This window comes from Stenella coeruleoalba (assembly GCF_951394435.1).
Source record: "Stenella coeruleoalba genome assembly, chromosome: 4".
In the NCBI taxonomy this organism is placed as follows: domain Eukaryota; kingdom Metazoa; phylum Chordata; class Mammalia; order Artiodactyla; family Delphinidae; genus Stenella; species Stenella coeruleoalba.
The window spans coordinates 143,055,883-143,067,721 of NC_137149.1; the positions used below are offsets into that span (position 1 = coordinate 143,055,883).

Consider the following 11,839-nt stretch of genomic DNA (forward strand, 5'->3'; position numbering starts at 1 on the left):
AGGTTAGGAAGTTTTCTTGATTCTCTGAATGAATTTGTAGGGGGATTTTGATTTGCTCTAGTGGCAGTGTGTGTGAAAACACATTTGAAAAGTGGAAGTGCTGAGGTGAGGTAGTTTCCTTCAAAGAAATACACTGTGAGGAACGTGTATCTCTGTAGTTTCCAGAGTTTACACTTATGACTGTCAGAGAGACCAGGAAGAACTAATGTTAAACCCAAACACCGTGAACTTTCCACATGGCCTTATACAAAAGCTGAGAGTTTGCTTCCTTTTTTTAACCTTATCTATAGCAGGTATATTTAGTGAAATACCATAAGCAACACGTGAAGTAACTTTATCAAAATGCTGCCTGAAGTATAAATAAAATTAAATTTTCAGGAAATAATTTAAGAAAATCTTTTGTTTTAATGGGAGAAAGCTAATAGACTATTTTGCAGTGCGTTAAAGGAAGAGTTGTTTCATATAAATATATCCTAAAAATTGACATCACTATAAAAAATAAGCACATACTTCTTCTGGATATTATTATCTTTATTACAAAACAAATATTTTATGTTGAGGTAACATTTCAAAGGGTATTTGGCAAAAATCAGTTGAATTCTATACACACAATTTTGCTACGTGCGACCCAGGCAAAGGACTCCGAGAACAGTTTTTCTAACATTGCACATAGACTGGTCTTAGAAAAAAGTAAGCTGAAAGTTGTCTATTTAAAGAGGAATTTTCTTTTTCCACTCTCCCCAAACCATTCCTCCATATCATCACCAGTGGGCAGGGAGGTGATGCTCACTGGAGCACCACAAAAAACATTGAAAAGTATAAATTAATTGAAAAAAAAGTTTGCTTATCCAAAACACCTCACCATGCCATAATTTGAAAGTGCTTTCACAAACTAAATATTTATTCATACAGGATTTTCTATTGCCTGTACCAAGAATAAATAGAACTGTCTTTTCTTAAATGGAGAAATCCTATGCAATGCTCCAAGTCCAGTGTCTTTTCTGCTGTGAAGCCTTCTCCGATTCTCTAAGGCAAAGTTGGTCCCCGCTCTGTGCTCCCATGTGTTCTGTGCACACCTGTGTTATAGGACTCACCTCATTGGGTAGTCGTAATTCTTGCTTCTGTCCTACGTATCCCTCTTTCACTTTATTTATCCCTCCATAAGCTCCTCAGGAGCAAGAAATAAGTCTTAACTTCTTGATATCCCCAGCACCTGGCACAGTGCCTGGTACCTAACAGAATCTCAGTAACTGTGTGTTAGGTTAATGAGTTAGGAACTATTTCAGCTGTGAAGCTATAATGCACATCTTTCCTGGCATCAGGTCTCATTGAGGGTATTCTAGTGAAATTCCCCATTATTGAAACCTCTATGGTTTGGTGACATCCTAGAAAGAAGTATAATGTCCAGTATTTCCTTTCATAAAGGAATGGTCTCTGGTTATTCTTCTGATACAAACATCAATAAATTACAGTTCTCATGATTTCCCTAGTCTCCAACCCCCAAGACACGTGTCTGTGAGAGGCACTCAGGCACGCCCGTGCTAGTAGCCGTCTTGGCAGTCATTGTCGTCCTGATCTCCGATGGGTTTGTTGTGATAAGCATCGACTGTCAGTCTTCTGCTTTCTATCTCGGTGTTTCTGGACTGGATGTCTTCCTCGCTGCTTGATGTGCTCTCAGTTGAGTTGCTCTCTTCTTTTGATCTGCTGCTGTCCTGAGAATCGCTGCTCTGCTCCTCCTCAGACGGGCTGTCCTCCTGGCTTTCCCGGCTCTGGCTCTCTGACGAGGCGCTGGGAGACCAGGGGTCCTCCTGGCTGGAGCTGTTCTCCTCTTCGGTGGACTCCGGGCTTTCCTCCGAGGATCTGAGGCTCTCACTGGATTCGCTGTCGGTTTGCCCCTCTGTGGATCTGCTCTCTGAACTGGAGGGTTTATCCGAGCTGTCCTCATCACTGGAGTCACTGGAGTCCTGATCTTCTGAGTGACTGGTAACGTTATTGGGGTTGTCACCCCTGGACTCGCGCACGACCTCTTCCTGAGATTCGCTACTGCTTTCTTGAGAAGGCAGGTCACCCTCTTCACTGGACTCGCTGCTGGGGTCTTGGACGCTCTGACTGTCTTCTGGGGACTGACCCTCCTCGCTCTCTTGTTGAGATTCACTCTCGCTGTGTTCCCTGGATGGGCTGAGACCAGCTTCTTTGGAGTCGGGGTATTCTGGGGAGTCACTCTTGCTTTCTTCCATGGTGTTGCTATCATGAAGCTCACCTCTGCCATCTTCCTCCGAGATACGAGACGTTCTGAAAAATTTCCTACTGGGATACCCCACTGCCGGGCTTTCACCGGAAGCCTGAGTCCTTGCTTGCCCACTGCTCCCTTTCGAATCTTTTGACTGGATGCTGGCCCTGCTTATTCTGGAATTGCTTCTCTCGCTCCTGAAGGTGTTGGGGTCCTCACTCTGCATTCCTTCGTCGTCAAACTCAGAGCCGTCCCCGTGGCTACCGACTCCCTCACTGTCGCCTCCCACCCACTGCTCTGCACTCTCGCTGTCTGGAGTGGAGTCACGTCCCTCAGGCCTGCTGCGCCCCTCGTCCTCACTGGCAAAGTCCCTGCTCTCACTGGTGGTGTCTTGAGCACTGTCTTCCCCCCGTGGGACACCATCCTCCGTGGACTGTGTGCTGTCAGTGGGGTCCTCACCGCTTCCGAGTCTGGAGTTCCCTCCTCGCCTCTCTTCGGGTCCTGGGCCATTGTCATCATCCGCCGAGGTGTCATCTCCACTCTCGTCTTCATCATCATCTTTATCATCTCCTTCTTTTCCTCCGCTCCTAGAAAGGCCACCAGCTGGTCTGTGAATGTACTGCGGATCATCAAGGCCCAGGCCCTCCTCTGATTCAGTGCTGTCACTGGGGTCTTCATTTACCTGGAGTTTGGGGTTAACAGACATGGTTAGTACCCCAGGAGCTGCTCTCAAGGGTGTTATTTAATGCCCATCTAGGCTCTGTTTGCTTTCTTCTTCCTATGTCCCTCATCAGAGCCATTGAGCCAATTTTACAGCTCAATAATGTTTCAACCAGGGGTTAAAAAGGAAGGAAGAACAGTTGAAAGTCAAGTCGTTCCATTTTACATAGGCACAGTTCACTTAATGCTGCAAACATTTGCTCAAAAAGTTTTATAGAAATCACATTTATGGAACTCAATATTTAAGTGTGAGTCCTTAAAGGATACTTTCAGAGAATTTTTTGTAAATTAAAGAATTGGTTGGGCTTCCCTGGTGGCGCAGTGGTGGAGAGTCCGCCTGCCAATGCAGGGGACACGGGTTCGTGCCCCGGTCCGGGAAGATCCCACATGCCGCAGAGCGGCTGGGCCCCTGAGCCATGGCCGCTGGGCCTGCGCCTCCGGAGCCTGTGCTCCACAACGGGAGAGGCCACAACAGTGAGAGGCCCGCGTACCGCAAAAAAAAAAAAAAAAAAAAAAAAAAAAAAAAAAAAGAATTGGTTTATAATACTCACTCACCAAGTTGTTTGGTTTAAAACACAGTTTTTTAAAATATTGGGTGATTTTTAAAATGACTCAAGTTTTTTTTTCTAATCAACTCTGGGGGGAAAAATGTATTAGGGCAGGCAGATGAAACCTTTAGCTAAAATGAAAGTATAATATTGTAGTAAGGTATAAATCTCACCAAAACCATGTTTGTAACTCATTTGCACAGGCACAGAGTTGCCTGTGGAAGGCTTAGCTGAAGAACTGTAGCTAGTGTGACCACCAAGGCAGCTTAGTTCCAAGTGTGAGCTCAGAGAGGTGATCCCCAGAAGTAAAGCCATTGGATGCTCTACTCAGATAAGGAAGGATAGTGAATCTTCATTCATCATGCTCTGGAAAAATCTGCTCTCTCTACCATATCCTATGACAGAACATTCTTGCCAACTTTTTTTTTTTTCCCACATGTCCCTACTCATCAATGTCTGAGTTTCCAGTCAGTACTACCGGGCGGTGACACCTCTTCCTATCACTAGGGTGTACACTGATCCATTGGAACTGAGCATCTATTTAGTTTTCCTAACCTCGACAGGCACATACTGTACCCCTCCCAAGGCGCTATCATCCTCTGAGAACCCAGAGAACACTGAGGCAATACATCACAACGTCCCCAGAAAAGAGCATTTTCCCAATTCTACACTTATAAATCTGTAAAATGTTCCTCTGACAATCTTTAGTAAATAGTGGTAAAAAGCCTAAATTCATTTTCCAACTGATTGAGTATAGAATGCAACATGGGTCAAAGTTTCAGGGAGAAACCTGGTTCCTAGAATGTCTGGAGCCCCTGGGGGTTGAGATTGGTCAAAATGCTAGGACAGAAGAGTGGGGAAGGGAGAGGGAAGGTGGGGACGGGAAAGAGGATAAGAAGAAGGAAGCTACCAAGTTTTCTATTGAAGTGATATAAGCTAAGTCAGCTTTTCTCTCTCCCAGGGCCACAGATGAGACTATTTTAAAGATGTCATTACTAAAGCAGCTGTCTCCTTAAAGGTTCCTCAGGGCTCTCCTATTCTCTCCTCCAACGGGATTCCGGGCCCAGAGGTGGTCTCCAGGCCCAGCAGGCATCTCACATTAACCAGAACTCTTTGCCCGATCTGAACTGCTCCAATTGTGAAACCAACATTTGAGATTTATGAGTGAGCTATTCCTCGTCTTCCAGAGTCTATGACCGTGTGTGTGTGTGTGTGTGTGTGCGTGTGTGTGTGTGTGTGTGTTCTCTTTAACTAGAGGGACATTTAGGGCCACATGTCTATCATCTGGCCCCAGTGATAAATATGGAATGAAGGGCATGTCTACCTCTGAATTCTCCCACTCATTTTTCCCTTCCTATTTTCTGGGGCGATTTAGCCAGCATAACCAAAGGTTAGAAAATATTATATTTAGAATGGTCACTAGGTAATTTAATATAACATCATTTCCTTTGATTCCTAAGTAGCCTGGAAAGTTAAGAAAGGTTTGTTTAATTACCTGTTCCTTTGAGCTAACTTTACTTTCTTCTGATGACTCACTTCTCTCCTAAAAAGAAAAAGAAATGTTTATTTTTCATGTTCGTAATTGATGAATAAAGATAAAAATAGGACACACATCCATCGCTTGTGGTTTGGATTTACTACTTTCCAAACGGCCTGAGATGATGATAAGAGTGTGAAAGTGACTTCATGAGATGTTTATGACAAAAAATCAGTGAGATAGTTACCAAAGGTGGTGTTGGTGTCTGAGCCAAAAGACCCTGTAAAAAAGGAAGGAGGACAAGTTACTCTTTCACAGATGGATCATATCATTGAAAACATGTAGGATAATTTTAGGTTTTTTTAGTATATTGATATCTATTTTGTATTCACATGAACATTAATGCTATTTTATAATGAAATGGCTAAACAATGAATGTCAGATGACCAGTGGCCTGAAAAGACCTTGTGATATAAAAAACCTAGAAGATTTTTGTATTTCCAACACTTAGACAAAAATAGAATTTCTTTGAAGAAAAATATACAACCTAGAGGAAATGTAAGAGAGGAGAAACAGCGCTGGAACTCACAAACCCCGATTTAAGTCTCAGTTAGCTCCTTGGCTTGGATTTTAGCCCTGAAAACTGTCTTGATGCTAGCGCTGAAATTCATGTGTTCCAGGAAACATCTAGTCTCAGGTAAACTGCGATGGTTGGTCACTCTACGTGAATTTGCACAATTCACTTCACCTATCTGATGTCCGTTTCTTATTTGTAAATTAAGAATATTAACCACCACTGCGCTTATTGTACATGGTTGCTGTGAGGATGAAATTGGCTAATGCCTATGGAAGCATCTTGAAAAGTATTCAATAGGATATAAGCTGAAGAAGTGATCCATTTTGAGAACATCTACTTTATAAAATTCAATAGCGGACAAAACTGAATTGAAAAAGCCATTAAACCTTTCTTGAGTCACGTAAGATCACCAAAATAACACATGCTAAATCTGAAACTTAGTCATAGTTCTGATTTATTTCACTTTCTTTAATCTGATGAGAACTCTAAGAATGCCTGTGCCACCTCTGGTGCCCTCTCCCCATCTACTCTCCCCCTCGCCTTGAACATGACCAAATCCCAAATCCCATGTGGCTCAAAGCCACTGAGCAATGGGTATGAAGACCCAGTGGAGCAGAGAGTAGCTGCTGTCAGCATGTCTTCAACAAGCCTCTCAGCAATGCTGGGCTGGGATAGCTCCTAGAGGAAGGACCTATCATCACTTAAAGTCTTTGCCCTGTGACACGCAGCAGGCACCATGGCAGACTCTACCCCAGTCACTTAGCATCTGGAATTAGGAATGGAAGGGAGTGAGACATTGGTATTTTTCTCCTGCCAAGGCTAGACTTGAGAACACAGTGTGTTTGGGGAACTCAGGCTGAATGAAAGAAGGGATCCACAGCAGCTGCTTTTAAATAAACCAGCCTAAGGATACTCCTGATGAAAGTTCATGTAAGAAATCCTGCAATATCTATTCCAGCCTCAAGCAGGGGCAGGACCCCATCTCAGGCCTCTGACATTATCTGGCCATCACTAATATCATTGTGCCCTAGCTGTGTCATACCTAAAAGCCAGCAGGAAACAAGGTAATGAAAAAACATTCTGATTTAGGTTGAGATTTTAACCCTTCCTCCTAGAGTCAGCCCTTCATATCCATGGGTTCCACAACCACGGATCCAGCCAAGCTCAGATCAAAAATATTTTTGAGAAAAGGAAGAAAGAAAGAAAGAAAGAATGCTCCAGAAGTTTCCAAAAGGCAAAACTTGTATTTGCTGCACTCCAGCAAATATTTACATTGTATTAGGTATTATAAGCAATATAGAGATGATTTGGAGTACACATGAGGATGTATGCAGGTTACATGCAAATACTACATCATTTTATAGAAGGGTCTTGGGCATCCATGGATCTTGGTAACCGAGGGGGTCCTGGAACTAATGCCCTGCGGATACGGAGTGACAACTGTAGTTCCAATCTTGAAAATCTACTGACTTCCTAGACCTGGCCCCTTCGAGGGATGTAACACCCCAGCAAAGAATATGAATTCTGGAGTCAGAGCGACCTGGGTTCAAAGTCTGGCTCTAACAGTAATTAACCACATAACCTGGAGAGACTAGGTTACTCTCTGCGTCTCAACACAGAAAATACAACACCTAATTCACTAGGGGTGCTGTGAAGATTGAGAAAGTTAATACATGCGAAACGCACAGAACCGTGTCTGGCAGTGGTTGTTGAACTACTGAGAGTTAATAACGATTGGGTTATTCGGAGCCAACACTCAATAAACATTAGCTATCATTCCGAAGACCCTAGCATTCTCTCATTCTTCTTTCTCTTCTCACCTTCCGGGACTTGATCTCCTAACCTCCTGCCTACCAGACATCTGATAAAACAGACTTCTAGCCCGAATCCTTCAAGGACAATCTTGGTTCACTGTCATCCATCCCCTTGCGCTACTATAAGACCAATCACAAAAATAATGCTAAAGGAGAAAATGCTTCCTCACCAAATTATGCTATTAAGTTGGAGTTGAAGCATTATATGAACTACATTTTCTTATAAGAACTAGAAATTATAGCCCTTACTCCCTATATCTTAGGTTATTCATGTGTTCATTAAGTCAGTAGTAGTTTCAACATTTGCAGTGAAGCCATCTTGGTTATACTAATAACATATTAAAATAAAAATATTTCAAAAAAATCTTTTCTACTCACCTTCCATTCTTCAGAACTCTTAGATTCAGTATTTTGATACCTGGCTACCTAGAAAATTCAGCACAAGTGGTCGGCCCACAGAAATTTCCAAAGCAGCAGCTATTAGCACTTCACATACTTAGGAGGAATATTAGTCAAATTTTAGCACGCATCAGAATCACCGGGAGGCCTTGTTAAAACACAGATAGCTGTGCCCTATCCCTGGAGAGTCTGGTTTAGTAGGTCTGATGGAGGACCTAGGAACTTACATTTCTAACAAGGTCTTAGTTGGTGCTACTGGTCTGGGGGATGACGCTTTGAGAACCACTCTTACGAGGAAGAAACATGAGCAGCCTAACTATACGAACGGCAAGTGAACAGAACAAGGAATTATTCGGATGATATTTTAAAGAAAAGAGCTTCCTAAGAAGCTACATTTTCATCTGACTGGAACATACACAGCCACTTTGGCTTATAGCCAATGCAATTTGTGCAGTTTTAGGTATAAACAGTTTTTTTTTCCATGCATCCCTACCCTGATACTTACTGGGAGAGCACAGGACAATCCCCACAAGAACATAAGCAGGATGCTGGTCCTCATTGCTGGGTGTGTCACCTCTACCTGTGATGAAAGACAGAAGATGCTTTTCTCCACTCTCAAGAAACATAGAAGCTTCAACTTTTTAACACCTTCTTTCTATTAAAAAAAAAATAAACTCATCCAAATGTCCATCAACTGAAGAATGGATAAACAAAATGCACTCTATCCATACAGTGGAATATTATTCAGCCATGAAAAGGAATGGAGTGCTGATACATGCTACAAAGTAGAGGAACCTTGCAAACATTATACTGAATGAAAGAAGCCAGACACAAAAGACCACATATTGTATGATTCCATTCATATGAAAAATCCACAATAGGCAAATCTATAGAGACAGAAAGTAAGTGTTTGCCTCAGGCTGGAGGAGACGAGCTGTTGGGGTGACAACTAAGGGGTGAATTTTGAACATAATGAAAATGTTCTAAAGCTGACTTTGGTGAAGGTGGAATAACTCTTGTGAATGTATGAAAAACCATTGAACGGTATACTTCAAATGGGTGAGGTATACGATGTGTGAATTATATCTCAATAAAGCTGTTTTTAAAAAACCTCACTCCGAAGAGATAAATTGAAAACTTTTCAATGAGGAGCTCTGTAAACACTTCTTCACTAACACATAAACTATGACAAATGGAGGAATAGTTAAGAAAAAGCAATAGAGAAATTTCTGACCATTCACTTTTTTTCTTTTTAACATCTTTATTGGAGTATAATTGCTTTACAGTGGTGTGTTAGTTTCTGCTTTATAACAAAGTGAATCAGCTATACATATATCCCCATATCCCCTCCCTCTTGCGTCTCCCTCCCACCTTCCCTATCCCACCACCTCTAGGTGGTCACAAAGCACCGAGCTGATCTCCCAGTGCTATGCGGCTGCTTCCCACGAGCTATCTAATGTGGCAGAATGGACTGGCAAATATCTTCCGACCAAAAAACTACATTTATTGATAACATTCATACCATTGATACCATTGATAGGTGGTGGGCATTTGTCTTCACACACACACACAGGGCTCCTCATTCACATTTATAACCACATAATAACGTCTAGACAAAATAGCTTGGTTTTGCATTTTTTCTTCATCTTCAAGGGATGCACTATGGCAGGCTTCATATTACAGCTCCAGAAAGCATTTAATATCCTCTGTGCTACTTTTAGTCATGCATTATACATGATTATGCTAATTTTTTAAAGTGTCATTCACAATACTGAAGGATTCAGAGAAGATTAGAGGTTTGGGATACACTTGTGAATCACACTGAGAGAAACCTGCCAAATCAAACTGTATTTTCCTGGAGGGTGGCTTCATTTCACACTTCAAGAACTGGTGGTTTGGAAAACAATTTGTTCTATATCTAAAAATAGATGTCCTAGATGCTAATGTAAAAAGTTATTGAAATGATTTAAAAGGAAAATAATTTGCCCTGCACTCGTAAACCCTGGGGCTGTCCTAACAGACTGGTCAGATGGACATCCGTATACTCTGCGGAAAATCCTGCTGGCTGATTTCAGACCTCACTTTTGCTGATTTGTGTCTTTAAATGTTAAATATATACTATGCCAGTGACAAAAGATCTAAGCCAGAGATCCCCAACCTTGGTTGTATATCAGTATCACCTGGGGAGATTTAAAGCAATACCAGTGCACAAACCCACCACGGGGTAATAAATCAGTTCACTGGGGGTGGGAACAAGCATGGGTTTGTTTTTAAGGTGCTCCAAATGATTTTAACCTCTGATCTAGGAAATAATAGTACCTTGCTCAATAATGTCTGAATACACTGAATAATGACTGAAACATTGGGCTCAGGAAGTCACCTAATCTTATTTTTAAAATTTATTCAAGAAAACAGTAGAAATCCTAAGATAAGGAGACTGAGAAGGTTCCTCATTTCTACCTTCATAAAGCTCAAATGGTCCAATAGAGCCTCTCTTTTATCTTGAGTGTTATTCCTCGTCAACACAGCTATTCTTTGTGTTATTTTCTTTATTCTAATTAGCATACTTCATATCAGTCCTTGTGTGTTGATATTATTTTTATTTCTTTTTCAAATCTTTCCCCTAATATCAACAGAGAAAACATATGAAAATGTTCAGCTGCCCCTAAAACGAGCCTAATTAAACAGATATTACTTCTGAAGGGAACCAGAATATCCCATCCCAAAATATGCCTCTTTGACATAAAAATTATTTTGAGCTGAAGGCACTCAAGAGACTGCAGATGCAAGAAGGGTGCTCTGATCTTCCTTCTTTTTCCCGGAAGTGGGAGATGATAAATCTCCCACGTGAAATGTGCCCTCCCTCTCTTAGGAGGAGGGAAGACATTCTCATCACCAGAGATGGAGTCAAGGCTGAGGGAAGTCCATGCAAAGAAATCTTGTTAAACTAACCTGATCTTCCTGGTTACTTCTCCACAATCTACTGCCCCTGTGTCTTGTCAATCCTTCACAAATGTACTGTTTCTTTGCCTAAAAGGTGTAAAAGCTTCCACTTCGGTCACTTCTTCACGTCCTCATTCTCTTGTGAAGGTGCGCACGTACATGTAAAAATTTTAACAAAACGTGTATGCTTTTCTCCTGTTCCTCTGTCTTATGCCAGTTTAATTCTTAGGCTCAGCCAGAGACCCCAAGAGGACAGAGGAAAACTTTTCCTCCCCTACACTTCCCTTTAGTTCCCGTAATCAAAACATTTTCTTTTAAGTTCTCAGGTTCATTGCTTAAGGAAAGGAAAGTTTCTCCCAAATATGACACTCTCAAAATAACTGTGTACCGACGGTTTTGGCTTCATAGGTCATGAGGTGGCTCACCATTTTCATTTTCAAAGTGAAATTTGAATAGAGTGATAATCTCATGGCGCTCTAAAAGCCAGCAAATGTTCCAAGAAGTCAACAAATATTGTTCTCCTCTTGTATTTTCTTTTGTTTCTCTCTTATCTAAATAACAACAAAAAAAGTGCTCTACACCAATGAATGTTGTGTGTTTTATGAAGGAAGTGTGTGCTTCCAGTGCTCAGTTTCTCAGGGGTGTAATATTATGAAACATAAGGAAGATGCAGTAACTCGCTCGTGCTTCTAGAAATAACATTTAGCACCCCGACTCAAAGTCATAATTTTCCAAGTGGAAGTCTGGCAAACTAAAATAAAATACAGCCTGAGGTCCCGAGAGAGCCGGTGTTGCCAACCATAGAATAGAGTCTGCTATCAAGCATTACAGAAAGTCAGAGCTCAAGCACTATACGTGTTAGGTTCTCAATTAGTATTTTTGATAAGAATAATTATACTTGTGTGAAGTGTATTCCAAACGAGAGCTCCAAACTTTCATAAGCGTTTTACCTACCACCCCAAAAAGAGTAGAAGCAGATACGCAGTAGCCCTATTCTGAGTCATAAATGAGCAAAATGGCTACAAGCCTAAAAGATGAGACCAGAACCCTACGTTCTTCTTCAGTGATTGGTAAATGTCATTTCTACATCGCACGTGCTGTCATGCTACAATGAGAACATGTAACAAAAGG

At 41.7% G+C, this 11,839-nt stretch overlaps 1 protein-coding gene across 1 annotated transcript; it reads right to left on the reverse strand.

Annotated features, from left to right (window-relative positions):
* Positions 1 to 1,541: 1,541 nt before the first annotated feature.
* On the reverse strand, positions 1,542 to 11,027 carry DMP1 (dentin matrix acidic phosphoprotein 1; the record flags this gene model as incomplete). The annotated part of the gene is made up of 6 exons (XM_079920463.1): positions 10,718 to 11,027; positions 8,271 to 8,345; positions 7,745 to 7,792; positions 5,223 to 5,255; positions 4,994 to 5,041; positions 1,542 to 2,912 (listed from the first exon to the last, which is right to left on the reverse strand). The coding sequence occupies exons 2-6, from the start codon at positions 8,322 to 8,324 to the stop codon at positions 1,542 to 1,544; spliced, it is 1,554 nt and encodes a 517-aa protein (XP_079776589.1). The 5' UTR covers positions 8,325 to 8,345; positions 10,718 to 11,027.
* Positions 11,028 to 11,839: the final 812 nt, after the last annotated feature.